This window comes from Festucalex cinctus, chromosome 1, assembly GCF_051991245.1.
Source record: "Festucalex cinctus isolate MCC-2025b chromosome 1, RoL_Fcin_1.0, whole genome shotgun sequence".
Classification (NCBI taxonomy): domain Eukaryota; kingdom Metazoa; phylum Chordata; class Actinopteri; order Syngnathiformes; family Syngnathidae; genus Festucalex; species Festucalex cinctus.
The window spans coordinates 7086791-7101975 of NC_135411.1; the positions used below are offsets into that span (position 1 = coordinate 7086791).

A 15185-nucleotide genomic window follows, 5' to 3' on the forward strand; every position below is an offset into this window, starting at 1 on the left:
GTTGAGATTCAAATCGATATTCATGGTCAAACATGATGAAAGAAAGATGTGAATGCCCAACAATGATGGGAGGCTAACTCATCTTATCTCACAGAAGCGAATGTCGTCACGGGATCCGGACACCAATGAATGTTTGTCATCCAAATATAGAGTCAATTGTCAGTTCCAGGAACTCAGGAGATGAAAAGTAAGCTTCAAGTTGAGGCGGATTTTATCCGTATATTTTTCCTAAGGTACTAGATTGCTATGGAAGTATGAAAGATGTACCGAATGTGCCAAAAGAAAACTGTTTTTGTCAAAAGTAGATTTCAACCGGTCAACATTGAAATAGCTTAACTTTGTAGCTAACTTTATTTTCTGCAATGTCAATTTTTGAAGTACTTTTTTTTTTTTAGTAAAACTTAAAGGGATACTTTGATTATTGATTATTCATTATTTTTCATGTACAATTCGTACCTTTTAAAACACATTTTGCAACTTGCTGTCGACTGAAAATGACATCACAGGGGCTCAGGTAACCAATCACAGCTCAGCTTGTGATGTCACATGACCAAACCTAGAAAACAGGTGAGCTGTGATTGGTTGGAGCCCTTGTGATGTCATTTTCCGTCGACAGCAAATTGTACATGAAAAATAATGAAAGTATCAAATTAATTATCGACAAAATTTTAACTTTTTATTGCTATAATGGGCTAAATAAGAGAAGTATCTCTTTAAATCATTATAAAAGGAATTAAGTGTAGAATTAAAGTATATGAATATCTCAATAGGGCAGTTTACGATTACGTCTACTATTTTTAGAACAGCGCACTGTGCATGTGCGTGCGTGGCCAGTTGATTTTCGGAGGCGGGGCGACTGAGGGAGTGTATTCGTATTGTGTACGAGGCAAAACTTGTGAAATGAGTCCCTATTTCACCATCAATACACTTAACAGACGTATTATGGTTGCAGCAAACCTCTGCTGCTCGGTCATCCGGGAGGGACTCAGAGTCCTCCGCGTTGAGAGGAATCAGTTGAGGTGGCTCGGGCATCCCTGGGGAGGTGTTCCGGGCATGTCCGACTGGCAGGAGGCCCCGGGGATGACCCAGGACACACTGGAGAGACTATGTCTCTCAGCTGGCCTGGGAACGCCTTGAGATCCCGTCGGAGGAGCTGGTTGAAGTGGCTGAGGAGAGAGAAGTCTGGGCTTCCCTGCTAAAGCTGCTGCGACCCGGCCCCATATAAGCGATGGATGGATGGGCAGACGGAGGGATGGATGGATGGGCAGACGGACGGATGGATGGGCAGAAGGATGGATGGATGGATGGATGGATGGATGGATGGGCAGACGGAAGGATGGATGGATGGGCAGACGGACGGATGGATGGGCAGACGGATGGATGGATGGATGGATGGATGGGCAGACGGACGGATGGATGGGCGGACGGACGGATGGATGGATGGATGGATGGATGGGCAGACGGACGGATGGATGGATGGATGGATGGGCAGACGGACGGATGGATGGATGGACGGACGGACGGACAGATGGATGGATGGATGGATGGATGGATGGATGGATGGATGGATGGAAGGATGGGCAGACGGATGGATGGATGATGGATGGATGGATGGATGGATGAATGGATGGGCAGACGGAGGGATGGATGGATGGGCAGACGGGCGGATGGATGGGCAGACGGATGGATGGATGGATGGGCGGACGGACGGATGGATGGATGGATGGATGGGCAGACGGATGGATGGATGGATGGATGGATGGATGGGCAGACGGAAGGATGGATGGATGGATGGATGGGCAGACGGACGGATGGATGGATGGATGATGGATGGATGGATGGATGGGCAGACGGATGGATGGATGGATGGGCAGACGGACGGATGGATGGATGGATGGATGGGTGGACGGACGGACAGACGGATGGATGGATGGATGGATGGATGGATGGATGGGCAGACGGATGGATGGATGGATGATGGATGGATGGATGGATGGGCAGACGGAGGGATGGATGGATGGGCAGACGGACGGATGGATGGGCAGATGGATGGATGGATGGATGGATGGGCGGACGGACGGACGGATGGATGGATGGATGGATGGATGGACAGAGGGATGGATGGATGGATGGATGGATGGATGGATGGGCAGACGGACGGATGGATGGGCAGACAGACGGATGGGCAGATGGACGGATGGATGGATGGATGGACAGACGGATGGATGGATGATGGATGGATGGATGGATGGATGGATGGATGGATAGGCAGACGGACGGATGGATGGATGGATGGATGGATGGATGGATGGATGGTCAGATGGACGGATGGAAATACAAGTGGATGTATTGATTGATTGATGGATGGATGGATGGATGGATGGACGGACAGACGGATGTATGGATGGATGGCCTGCGCCACATGCTGATCAGCCCACTTCTTAACAAAGTGTCAATTGTGTGGCTCGGTGATAAAAAGTGGCGCCTCCGGAAGGTTGCGCATCTCTTTCAACGTTTATCCGCTTCTCACGTAGCTTGTTGTACTGCCGGGCGATGATTCACATGCTCGACTCCTGAAGGCCGATGAGCTCGCTCGCTCGTGAGAACATGGCTTGTCCCTGATGAGCTGTGTGAGCTTAATGTGTGATTCATCAGGATGTGAGGAGGTCAATGATGCAACGAGGTATGAATACGAGTTGGACACATCACGCTCGCACATTTTGCTTCAACTGAGTTCGATGAGAACGCGCACACCTCGAACAAAAGGCTGTCACGACTTAACGGTTTAAGATACAGACTCCAGAAATGAAGGGTTTGGGGAACGCAAACATGTTCTCATTTTTTATATCAGATAAAAAATGACTGAATAAGAGCAGGTTGAAAACTTGTGACTTTAAATAAAAAATGAGGAGAAAAAGGCGGCCAAAATGACATTGGGTTGAATGGTGGAAAAGTACGACTTCTCCTCACTTGAAGTCAAATAAAAGGTATTAAATGACACCTTTGCCGCACAAACGTCGGTTTGTCAGAAAGAAGACCCTTGTGACTACATAATGTCCAAATTTGATGTTTAGTGAGCAAATATTGTTGCCACGGTGACGAGTTGAAGTGAGATTTTTCGAGAGAATTTTTTTGTCTCTTCACTCTGACGTTGATTGCGCAATACACACCAATGTTAAAATGCTTTTTTTTCCGTCCATTTCGCTCACTCTCTTCGAACCTGTACAGGAGGGAGAGCTTACATTCCTTAGAAAAAATTTCGACACCAGGCTAAAAATGGGAAAATTTGCAACAAAATGAGCTAAAAATCATATCGGTCGGATAATGTATGTGCGAGCGGCGCGGCTTGGAAAAAGGTGCATAATTTATGGATCTTTTCACGCCTTTTTCCATACTATAGGACTTTTTGGCGTTTTTGTTTTTGTTTTGTTTTTTGCGGAATTGCATCGCCATGGTAACTCGGAATTCCGGGGGGAAAAATAAATAAATAAATAAATAAAGGTTCCCAGCACCTTTTGATACCTCATTTGTGCCGGTACGTTCAACGGTTTCGGCCACATTTTTTTCTGAAAAATTCCACTACAATAAACGCCGGGGCCGTTTTCTACGATAGTAATATGTAGGGATGTTACGATATCCAAACATCACGATACGATATTATCACGATATGTAGGTCACGATACGATAATTATCATGATATTGTGGGGGCTTTGGCGATATTTAAAAAAAGATCACAATATTGTTAAAAAAAGAGCTCATACTACTCATACATATAAACAAAATCTACAATCTCTAATAACAATATTGAGACACTTACTTGCTAATGCAAGCACACATTGTTCGCTTCACAAGCAAATTCGGTTCCCCTTCATCTGACAATTAGCACAGATTTTAAACATAGAAGACCAAAACATCCCTAATGAAAATTAAACTGCACTAATAAACTAGCCACGAGAGGGTGCTAGAACTGTACAAATGGAAATCAACCTGACTTTTTTTTTTAACAGATGTGTTCCTTTGAAATATTGTGAACATGACGACGACGATATTGCGGCAGTTTTAATATCACGATATCACGATATTGCCCTTATCGTGACATCCCTAGTAAAATGTGACTGCTTTGCTCCGCAGCACTCACATAATGATTTTTTTTTTTTTTTTTTTTATGTGTAACCAGCAATAACGACAAAACGAGACTCCAGTTTTCGGGATTATCGCTGAAGATTGACTTTTCGTTTCCTCCCTGACCTTGTCGCGACCTCGCACGTTCCAAATAACGCAGCGCCGCGTTCGTCATCAAAAAGGGGGACGAGACCACCTTCGCCGTCAGGGTAGACAAATCTGCTGATTAAGTCTGCAGCACGGCTGGCTGGCTTTTGCACCGATTTTATTTTATTTATTTTTTGCGCTTGATAATGAGCAAGCTGACGAGGAAGCCGCCAGTTGAAATCCTCACGGGCGCTGTTGATATGCCACATTTTGATGGTGATTACTTTGCTCCTCTGCAAATCCGCAGCCAGCGAGTCAAAGCTGCCAACTTGGCGGTGAGAGGAAAGAAGGGCTGTAAATCGTATCGACGAGGAAGCCTGGGGGGGGTTTGGTTGGGGTTGGGGGGGGGCTGCTTGTGTTGGGGATGAAGGTTGATTGATTGAGCGAGAGCACCCGGAGGCATGCAGCCGGAGAGCCATAAACACACACACGCTGATATCTTAACCACACACACACTCAAGATGTGGATGGATGAGCTGGCAAGCGAGCGGGGCGGGGCTAATAACGGCTTTCCTCCGCCTCCACACGCTTTTGTGGCGGCGCAGGTACTTTTTGCGTCAAGTCACTTGCTCGGTTGGTGGAGAGAACAACAACAACAACGACGGCTCGTGTTGAGGCAAACAAATGGGTCGACGTTGTTTGGATTTGACAATTTAACGCACGATAATTCGATATCCTTCGTTCATCTCCATGTACGAGGACACTCTTTGACCTCACTCCTAAAATACATCGGTGCAACTGTGTCTTATTAGGGCTGGATTTCAAAAAAAAAAAAAAAAAAAAAACGAATAATCGATATCGATTCATTAAACCATGACTCGATTATTGTGGGAATGCTGAAGGCAATTGGTGAAGTGCTTTGTCCAGTAACCAGGAGGTTGCGGGTTCAAATCCCACCTCAGGCTGGTTGCGTTTCAACTTTTCGTTTATGATTCAGCTACAATTGATCATTTGTAATTTTCACACAATTTATCATTCATTATCATTCGATTTACACGTTATATTTATTGCATTCAATGTAATGTTCAATGACACATTCATTACTATTAGTAATTACTAGTAATACTACAACCATTACTACTACTACTCTTACTACTACTAGTAATTACTAGTTAATTACTTTGTAATTTTCACATAAGTTATCCTTCAATTTACTTCATGAGCATTCAGCTATTAGCATTCCAACGCTACGTGTAATGCTGCGTTCTCACCAAAAGCAAGTGACGGCGATTCGGCGCCGCGTTTGCATTGTAGTCAATGGAGTCCGCGCGCAACGGAACGAAAGTGCGTGGGGCGGCGCGGAGGACGCGTTTCGCGCGGAGGACGTGTTTCGCGCGTTGGGACGCGATGCGCAGCAGCGAAAATCCGCACATTCGCGGTGAAAATCCGTACATTCGTCGAAGTTCAAAAAATTGAACTTTTTCCGCGTTTCGCTTCGCGGTAGCCAATCGGCTTCGAGTACGGGCCGCGTCACACACAGCGTCCTCTCGATTGTCACCCCGAGCGCAACAACACGGCCAGCCGTGACAGAATGATGATCAAGAAAGTGCTGGTAAGTCTGTTTACTTGCTTTTGAACTGTACCGAGTTAGCGGCAGTGCTTATTATTAACGCCAAAGCTATTTTTAGCTCAAATGCCGGCCGCCCGATTGTCACTAAAAGAAGCGAAAGTGCCATCACGTACCCCAAAAAAGGAGGAAATCGTGCCACGGCTGTTTAGTCCCATGAAAGAAGTGAAAGTAGTTGGCGGTGCTCACTTTTTGTTGACTCGCTAAAGTGTTCCTTGTTCACCAAGGGACACGCCTCCTCCGCTCGGGTGAGCACGAAAGCGCGAATGAGCGGCAACCGTTCCAAAAAACACTTTACGCGGTGAAACGCTCGCGAATGAAGCGTTGCAGTTCGCCTTTTCGGATTTGGTGAGAACGTAGCATTAGGAGCTAAGGTCATTCGTCGCGTTGTCCTCGCGAGCAAGACTAGAAATGTTTGATTCCACTTCAACGGCTTTCCGTAAAGACGCGATATCCGGCATGTCAATTGCACACATACCGAAAGCGTGCAAACGGTGTTGGCTGAACGCGGATCACTTTTGTCCCGCCTGTGAATCGAGTCGTTTGTGTTCTTTACGTCGGCGGTGTCCGATGCTGTGCACTCCAGAGGACAGTTCACTCCTGTCAGCTCCTTCCATTCACGCTATTGATTTTCCTGCACCACTCACTTTAATGAACAGCCAATCGCGCAAGGTTGATCTTTTCCGACGCACCCGATCATAGCTTAGCTTGCCACGTGGTTTGATATCTGTCGGTGCGCTCACCTTGACCGATGCGGACGGGTGCGAATCTTGGCCCCCGATTGGATTGATTTATTCATGCTATTCATGAATTCGCCTCTTGGCGGTTTTCTGTTATCGTTGTGCGGATTTTCAAATGCACTCAGATGCTTGAACATGGGTCGACAACATTTTCTGTCCAGAGAGCCATTTTAGGCCAAATAAATAACCCAAAAATGCGTCTCGAGCTGCAAAACATGTTGGAAAAAAATTTTTAGTGTTAGACTAATGTAGTGAGGGTCCAAGAGCTCATCTGAGCTGCACCACAACACAATAACATGACAGCAGCATCCAATACGTACACATTCACTTTTCCCTTTTTGGATTTTTTTTTTTTTCCGTAATTTTTCATACTTAATTTTTCATACATTTTTGGCTTTTTTTTTTTTTTTTTGTACATACGTATTATGGTAATTTTCTGCCTCTCTTCTTCATTTTTTGGACATTTTACGGCTATTTTTGGTCATTATTTTTTCTGCATTTTTTTGCTATCAATTTTCTGACATTTTTGGCAATTTTGTGTATGTATATGGTAATTTTTGGGATTTCTTCTTTTTTTCAACATTTAATAGTTACTTTTTAAATGTTTACTTTTCTGCCTTTTTTTAAAAAAACAAAAAAAAACATTTTTTTTAGAATTTTTGCACACATTATACGTTAATTTTGGGGTATTACTTTTGTTTTTGGACATTTTTATGGCTACTTTTTGAATAACTTTTTTTGACATTTTGTGGATAGTTTGTGATAATTTTGGGGAGTTCTTTTATTGTTTTTGGACATCATATAGTTTTTGAATGTTTTCTTTCCTGCCTTTTTTTTAAATAAAATAAAATTTCGAACTTTTTTGGGGAAATTCCACATATATTTTATTTTATCATAATTTTTGGTATTTCTATTGTTTCTGCCTGGACATTACATCTGGGCGGTTACTTTTTTTACTTTTTGTAATTCAATTCTTGGACATTGTTGTCAATTTCATGAACATGTTATGGTCATTTTCTGCTTTTCCGCTTCCTTTTTGGACATGTTATGGTCACTTTTTCGACATTTTTAGGTGAATTTTAAAACTTTATCATCTACCTTTCATCTCTCTTTTTTTTTCTGACAGCATAAAAATTTGGACTCTGACAAATTTTTAATATTTAATTATTAATGTACCAAGGTCAGACCCAAGACTTCTTTTGTTTTTGGACATTTTTACGATTACTTTTCTTAAATAAATTTTCAGACTTTTTTTTTGGGGGGGGGGCAATTTTGTCGATATGTGATAATTTTGGTGATTTATTTTTTGGTTTTGGACATTGGACTGCCTTTTTTTAAATAATCAAGTAAATAAATAAAATTCCAATTATATTTTGATATATTTTTTGTATTTCTACTGTTTGTTTGTCTATTGTATGCTTAAAAATTTGGATTGTGACAAACTTTTGAATATTTAATTATTCATTTCTGCGATTGGCTGGCAACCAGTCCAGGGTGTACCCCCGACTACTGCCCAAAGCCGGCTGAGATAGGCTCCAGCACCCCCCGCGACCCTTGTGAGGAATAAGTGGTAAAAGAAAATGGATGGATGGATGGATTTGCGACCAGACTGAACGGCCGTTGCTTTCCAAAGCAACCCGAAGTCGCCATAATGAGCGTTCGAGGGGAGAAACGCGTGGTGGCGCGTCAATTGATATGGAAATGCGTCATTGTGCGAGCGGACCACACGCATGCACGCATTTGGCGGGTGAATGGCGGCGCCCGGCTGTTCCGACGGGCTCTGCTCATTTCTGCCGAGGTTGTCTCACGTCTCGAGTAGTTCTCACGCTGCCCCACGAGCGAGCCGGGCTCGCTTTCCATACGGTAACCATGGCGACGGCGGATGGCGAGGTTGAAGCGCCCTGGCTCCTGATCCCCGTGAAAAGAGGCGGAGTGCGAAATGGATGCGAGCGTGTTGGAGCGCTTTCGGTTTTCGGCTCCGCTGCCCCCTGATGGCTGATGAGCAATCGCATGGCTGCGGGTTAGCGTTGATTTCACAAATCTGCATTGGACTCTGAACCGTCCAGTACATCGATATGTATTTTTGGATCAGAAAAATAGCTGTATAAAATGTATGATGATGGCCTAATTGAATAGAATGTCGAGAAATGAAATGTTTTTGCTTCTGTTCCGTGGACGTTGTACTGATCCTTCTGATGTGAGCGCCTTGGCCACCTGGGGGCAGTATTCTACATCCATACAGACATGTGGATATCTCCAAAATTGTTTAAGCTCGTCACAGAAGAGAATGAATATATGTGTCGAATATATGATATATGAATATGAATATATGATAATACAATTATGAATAGGAATATATTATAATACAATTTGCGGAATGTTTTGTTTTGTTTTTTGTTTTCTTTTTAGCACTCTGACACTGATGCTCTCCATTAGCCTGTTTATGGCGTTTCCAATTATGCTAGCATTAAGCTAGCGGCAATGTTTGAAATACACAAGTGTAATTTGTTTTGGATTATGTGTGGTTTGAGAGAAAACTTAAAACTTGGAGTAGAATTAAACAGCTTTTTTGGGGGGGTGTGGGTGTGGGGTGTGGGGGGGGGGATAGTCTTTCTGTTGAACTATTGGATCTGTTAAAGCGTTAACTCATTCACTGCCATTGACGGGAAAATACGTCAAATGATGCATTTTTTGCCGGGCTGGCAGTGAATGTGTTAATAGATTAATTAATCACAGAAAAATGTCGCATTAATCACGTATTAACGCATATTAATTGCACATATCAATGCACGGCATTTCCTACACCTGTTGTTCCAAAATGAGTGGGTAACTCCGGTTGGTGTGCTCGGTGGTAAATTTCGCTTTAAAAAACACCCCGACGGGACTTTAGATAAAACAAAAGTAATTTGCGTTTAATTAATTCATAATTGCACCCAATTGATATGATGCTGTTCCGTTTTGAGCAATGCACGCATGCATGCAATTGCGTACATGCATTTAATCAATGTTTGCAAATGACAGTCAGATAATAAAATGCGTTAATGTCAAAATATTACGGTATTTTGTATTTATTTTATATTACGTGAATGTGCAAGTAATTTAGCTGATTAAACTCTTTTCACTGCCAGTCATTTTAGAAAATTTTACAATTTTCAATACTCACGTGATATTACATTCAATAATTATATATAAACCGAATCTACCAAATGACAGAAAAGAATACTTTTTGTCCCGTCCCGTTCTTTTCTAATTGACAGTGGAAAAATGTAGGTTTGCCAAAATGCAGCCATTTCTCACATGGACTCTGAAACTGTTTATTTGGTATAAAATGGGGCAATGATGTCATCTAGCGGTGGTTGGGCATCAGTAAAGTTGTTTCCAAGTTTGATATTTACAGTGGAGCATAGTCAGATTCGCCCCCATTTATCTCCGCTCTAAAAAATACAATTGACAAGTATACTTGTCAAAGGCATTGAATGAGTTAATCGTGATTAATCAAAATTAAAAAGTGTGATTAATCAGATTTCAAATTCTAATCGTTTGACAGCACTAATACATATATAATACATAATATAAAATACTAGTGGTATATGTCCAGGATATCAGTATTGGTGGCTACTCAAGAGTGTATTTTCATTGAAAATACAAAAAAAAAACACAAGTACACAAATTTAGAAGATTTCCCACAAAAGAGCACTTTAAATGAGATTTTTTTTTTAAGTTTTTGTTTTTGTTCTATGCAATTGCAATTAAACAGCAAAACTACCAAGCTAGTCGCCCTCAAGGAACCTTATTTGGTCATCACGTCATCACATTCAATTTGCAGAAAGCAACACTATTAGGGAAAAATAGCTTGTTATTGACAATATGAAAATATCATAAGAACCTAGCAAAGTAGGCTAATAAGTCAAAAGAAATTTCACACCAGGGATACATTTCTGAATTTATTAAGAGGTCACCCGTGAATGGTTATTTCATCAATTGACGTTACATTTATTGTTTTTTCAATTACAACAAGAATGTTCTTAATGGACTGGACGGATTTGTTGTCTTTCAGTGGATGTTTGCGTGACGAACCCGTGTCTGCATGGAGGAAAGTGCCTTCCTCAGGGGACGGGCTACAGCTGCTACTGCCCGCAAGGCTACGCGGGGGAGAACTGTGAGATTGGTGAGTGACGCTTGCACGCAAACACGCGCACGCGCCGGCGTGATAACAAGTCGACGTTGCGTCGGGCGGTACCCGAGACTCGGTTCAGAGACTCGCGCGGTTCAATAAGGGGGTGCGGCGGGTCAAACGTTGGACTGACAGGCTGTCAAACGAGGATGGCGGGACGCTCCCTCAAGGTCAAACTGACACCATCGCTCACTCACGAGTCGCATCAACAAACTGATTTGTGTCATCGAGTCTGCGTGAGTGTCTCGGTGAGAGCTGTGGGCGACAGAAGCTCTCACCGAGACGCGTTTTAATTGTTCTCCTGCCATTCAATGAACACCTGAAAAGTGCATCGGCCTCTTTGGCTCTCCTTTCCCACATTTGAGGGCATTACAGTAAGTATCTATCCAGTGAAGAAAGACATAATTTGCTTTTTTTTTTTTTTTACTCATTCACTGCCATTGACGGATATACACGTCAATGGGAACGGAATTGACTTAACTCATTCACTGCCATTGACGGATATACACATCAATGGCAGTGAATGAGTTAATCTATCCAAGTTCTCAGGGTAAAGCAATAAAAGTCTTGCAACTGGTGACATCTTGGTGCCAAAGAACTGTTCAAGGGGCATGAGGAGCTTCGTTTAGACAAAATTAGTGTTTTGCTTCCATCTTGTGTCATCTATAGGCAATTATAAAACTTTTGATAAGGCATCAATTATTCAGATTTCCACTATTCATGCAAGGCTAACTCATTTTTTTCATTTCATCTTTTTTTTTTTTTTAAACTAAAATACCAGTGGTATTGGTACAGGTTATAGATGACTACTCAAGAGTTGAATACTCGTATTGATATCGGTCTGAAAAAAAAAAAGTGGTATTAAACATCCCTATCAATATTTCACATCTACCTTGTGGCTAGCAACAATTGAAATTAAGGGTGCACCGATCACAATTTTCCAGCCGATCGCCGATCCCTGATCTATTAAAACCTTTGACCTGCCGATCCCGATTTTTGCCGATACTGATTTATTTTTTTATTTTTTTTTATTACAAGCAGCATATACCTTCAGTGTTCCAATCTTCTTTTACTGGAAAACAATTAACAATATTGGCGAAATAATACAAATTTTTCAGACCTCTGAAGAGGGAGATGAGATTGGCGGAAGAGATCGGTTTATTTTTTTAAGGGATCAGCCGATCACCCATCTTCTAAATCACTGGTGTCCAAACTACGGCCCGGGGGCCATTTGCAGCCCGCCGTTTATTTTTCAGTGGCCCGCGACATGTGCTCAAAATGGCATTTGACTCAGTTCAAATAAAATAAAACAAAACAAAAATGTTTGGAGATGGTCAAAGTAAGAAGGGAAGATGTCGAAAAACAGGTGACATTAAAAGGTTATTTTAGTTAAGTAAAACTGATGAAAAAACTAAAATTCAAAAAACAATATTGCTACCGAAATAAAATAAAAACGAAAATGCTTTTTAAAAACGAAAACTAACTGATGCTACATTTTATGTTTAGCAAACTAATAGCAAACGTTCTTCGTTTTTGGTAATTAGTCTTTGGTAATTAATTGAATGCATGAGCCTTTGGGGATGATTTTAAATGTGATTTTTTTTTTTTTTTTGTATAAACCAGAATAATGACGTTTGAAAGTGTGTCACACAGAAGTGACGCCATCTAGCAGCAGCCAATAGAAATGCAACTTCAGATGACGTTGCTCCCATGGTTTTTTTTTTTAACTCATTAGCTCCCAAAAACGTATAAATACGTCATATTTTAAATGTTTTTGGTGTCCCAAAGACGTACATATACGTTTTTTTTTTTTTATGCCAGAGCATAGAGAAGGCTTTGATGCAGTCTCTCTACTGCAGAAAATGGTTGAGTGGCAGCAGAGTATAAGAGATCAACCACGCCATGTTAAAACAAGCTGATTTCCCCACAGTTCCAAGCAGAAATGTGAAAAACAATTAAACTTAGATATGTTCGATTGTTAATTGTTGCACAGCGGAAACAGAAAGGAATATGCTTTTTTTTTTCCCCTGATGAAAGAAGAGACTCTAATCTCTCTTTTGGTATATTTCGCGGGCCTTGAAAAATCAGTCAAAATCCAGGAAAACACTTAAGTGAAAATGGTTGGGAGTGAATGAGTTAATATTGCGCACAAGAGTAATGCACATTTTAAAAAAAACTAATACTAATACTGAAACTAACAAACTAAACTAAAACTAAGCATTTTTTTTATATAACTAAAGTAATAAAAACTAACAGAACCACCCTGAAAACTAATAAAAACGAACTCAAATGAAAAATTCCAAAACCCTACTGCCATATTACAAATAAATTGGTTTATATACTGCAGCATTTTTTCTAAATATGCAAAAGCACAAATACATTATTTGTACAATTGTTAGGACTAAACACAATTTCTCTTCCATAACATGATGTGGCCCTTGCGTCCTTCTGATTTTCTGTATGTTGGCCCTCAAATGAAAAAGTTTGGACACCCCTGTTCTAAAATTAAGTAAATCGGGGCCGATAAATCGGCCTGCACGCTGCAAACTGCAACAGCAAAAGTAAACATGGCATCAAAGTTTGGATGCTTGATGGACGTATAAATTGTAACACGTAACGACGTTTGTGAGCCGCGCCGAAGTCCCGCGTTAGACGCCTGATTGTGACGCGGGCTATAAATCGGCCCCCGCTCTGCCTTTAAAGAGCAAATTGGAGTGTTTAATTGGTTCTCTTAAGGCCCACTTGACTGATGAAGCGCTTCGTCCCTCGAGCAAGTGAACACGAGTGGCGACATCCACATCATCGTTATTTGCCGCGTTCGCAGTCAAGGATGGAGGCCGATTGATAACCATGGGTGATATACGAATCATAAATGGTGATTGATTATGGATTGCGTGATGGCTGAGATATGGATGGATGATCATCTGTGATGTATATGATGGATGAATAGAAGGTTGTTGATGGGTGACGAATGTCTGACAAATTCACGGTAAACGAAGGGTGGGTGAAAGATTTTCGATGGATGGATTTTTGGCGGGATGACAAATATGGATGGATGAGGGAGTGGTGGTGATATATGAATGTCATATGCAAAGTAGAAAAAAAAGCTCAATTACTTGCAATTTTAAATAGTTTTGTGAAAACTGATGAAACTTAGCTCTCTTCTAATGCTAATTGCTGCAAAATGATGATTTTTTTTCTGATGAAAGAAGAGACTTTAATCTCGCCGCCATTTTCACATTTCGCAACCCCCTTCACTCCCATCTGTTTTCCTGGATTTTGGCTGATTTTTGCAAAGCCCACAAAATATTGTGTTCTATTGTTATAAAAACATGGAAGCTAGCAAAAGAAAGATTAGCGTCTCTTCTTTCATCAGGAAAAAAAAAAGTATATTTCTATCTGTTTCTGTTTTGTAGCAATTAGCACTGGAATATAGCTAAATTTCATCATTATTTACAATTCCTGGTGAAAACACCGACGACAAGAGCTTGTTGCAACATGGCCCTGCTTGAGCTCTTAAACTCTGCTGCCACCTGCTGGACGTTTTTGTAATAACCACCATTGCTTCAACAGTTCTCTTAAGTTCAGAGGCTGTATCAAAGTCTTCTATATGCTCTATCATAACCTCTTCAACATCCTGTTTTGTTTTGATACTATTGATGCTCTCGAACATCAACGTGGTCCTCTTCTTCAAGCAAAAACATACGGCACCATTGTTTTTTGTATGTGGATGAATGGCACACAAAAAGATGCTTTTTTTTTTTCGATCAACTTACACAACATCCTTTTCATGTGAGCCCGAATGTGATTTTTATTTTTATTTTTATTTATTTTTTTGTCCCTCCCGGCAGACGTCGACGACTGCCAGTCGGAGCCTTGTGAAAACGGAGGAACGTGCATCGACAAGATTGATTCTTTCCTCTGCCTTTGCCTGCCCAGCTACGGAGGAGACGCATGCGAGAAAGGTCAGAGGTCAAACAGCTGAGCTGACGGCGAAGTATTAACACAGAATATCTGTAATGTACAAATTCTTTCTTACTGCATTGAAGTAGGTTTTTCTTTTAATTTACTTTATATGTTTATACAACTACAATATCTGTACATGCTACTCTGATAGTTTTTTTGTTTTTTTTTTGTTTTTTGTTTTTTTACATCAGTGGATGCTGACAACTTGGGAACTTTTTTATAAGGTGGCAACAAAAACAAAAACAGGAACAACAACGACATGAAGGAACATGAACTAGAAAGTGTTAAGGAAAATCACGTAGCAGATTTGGAAAAGAAATTTCCAATCCACGGCTTTATTATTAAGAGAAATGGTTGACGTAAAAAAATACATATACCGTATTTTCCGCATTCTTTTTTTTTTTTTTTTTTCTCAGAATTGTTCATTCGGTAGTCTTACCGATTCAACGTCTTGTCATCATTGCTCTTT

General features: G+C 41.3%; 1 protein-coding gene across 3 annotated transcripts in view; it reads left to right on the forward strand.

Annotated features, from left to right (window-relative positions):
* Window positions 1-15185, forward strand: part of LOC144014174 (neurocan core protein-like) — a 99099-nt gene that overhangs the window by 71300 nt on the left and 12614 nt on the right. For all 3 annotated transcript variants that reach the window (XM_077513781.1, XM_077513791.1, XM_077513773.1), the window contains 2 exons: window positions 10634-10744; window positions 14602-14715. In XM_077513781.1, the coding sequence (XP_077369907.1) occupies window positions 10634-10744; window positions 14602-14715 (225 nt within the window). The remainder of the gene's footprint in view (window positions 1-10633; window positions 10745-14601; window positions 14716-15185) is intronic.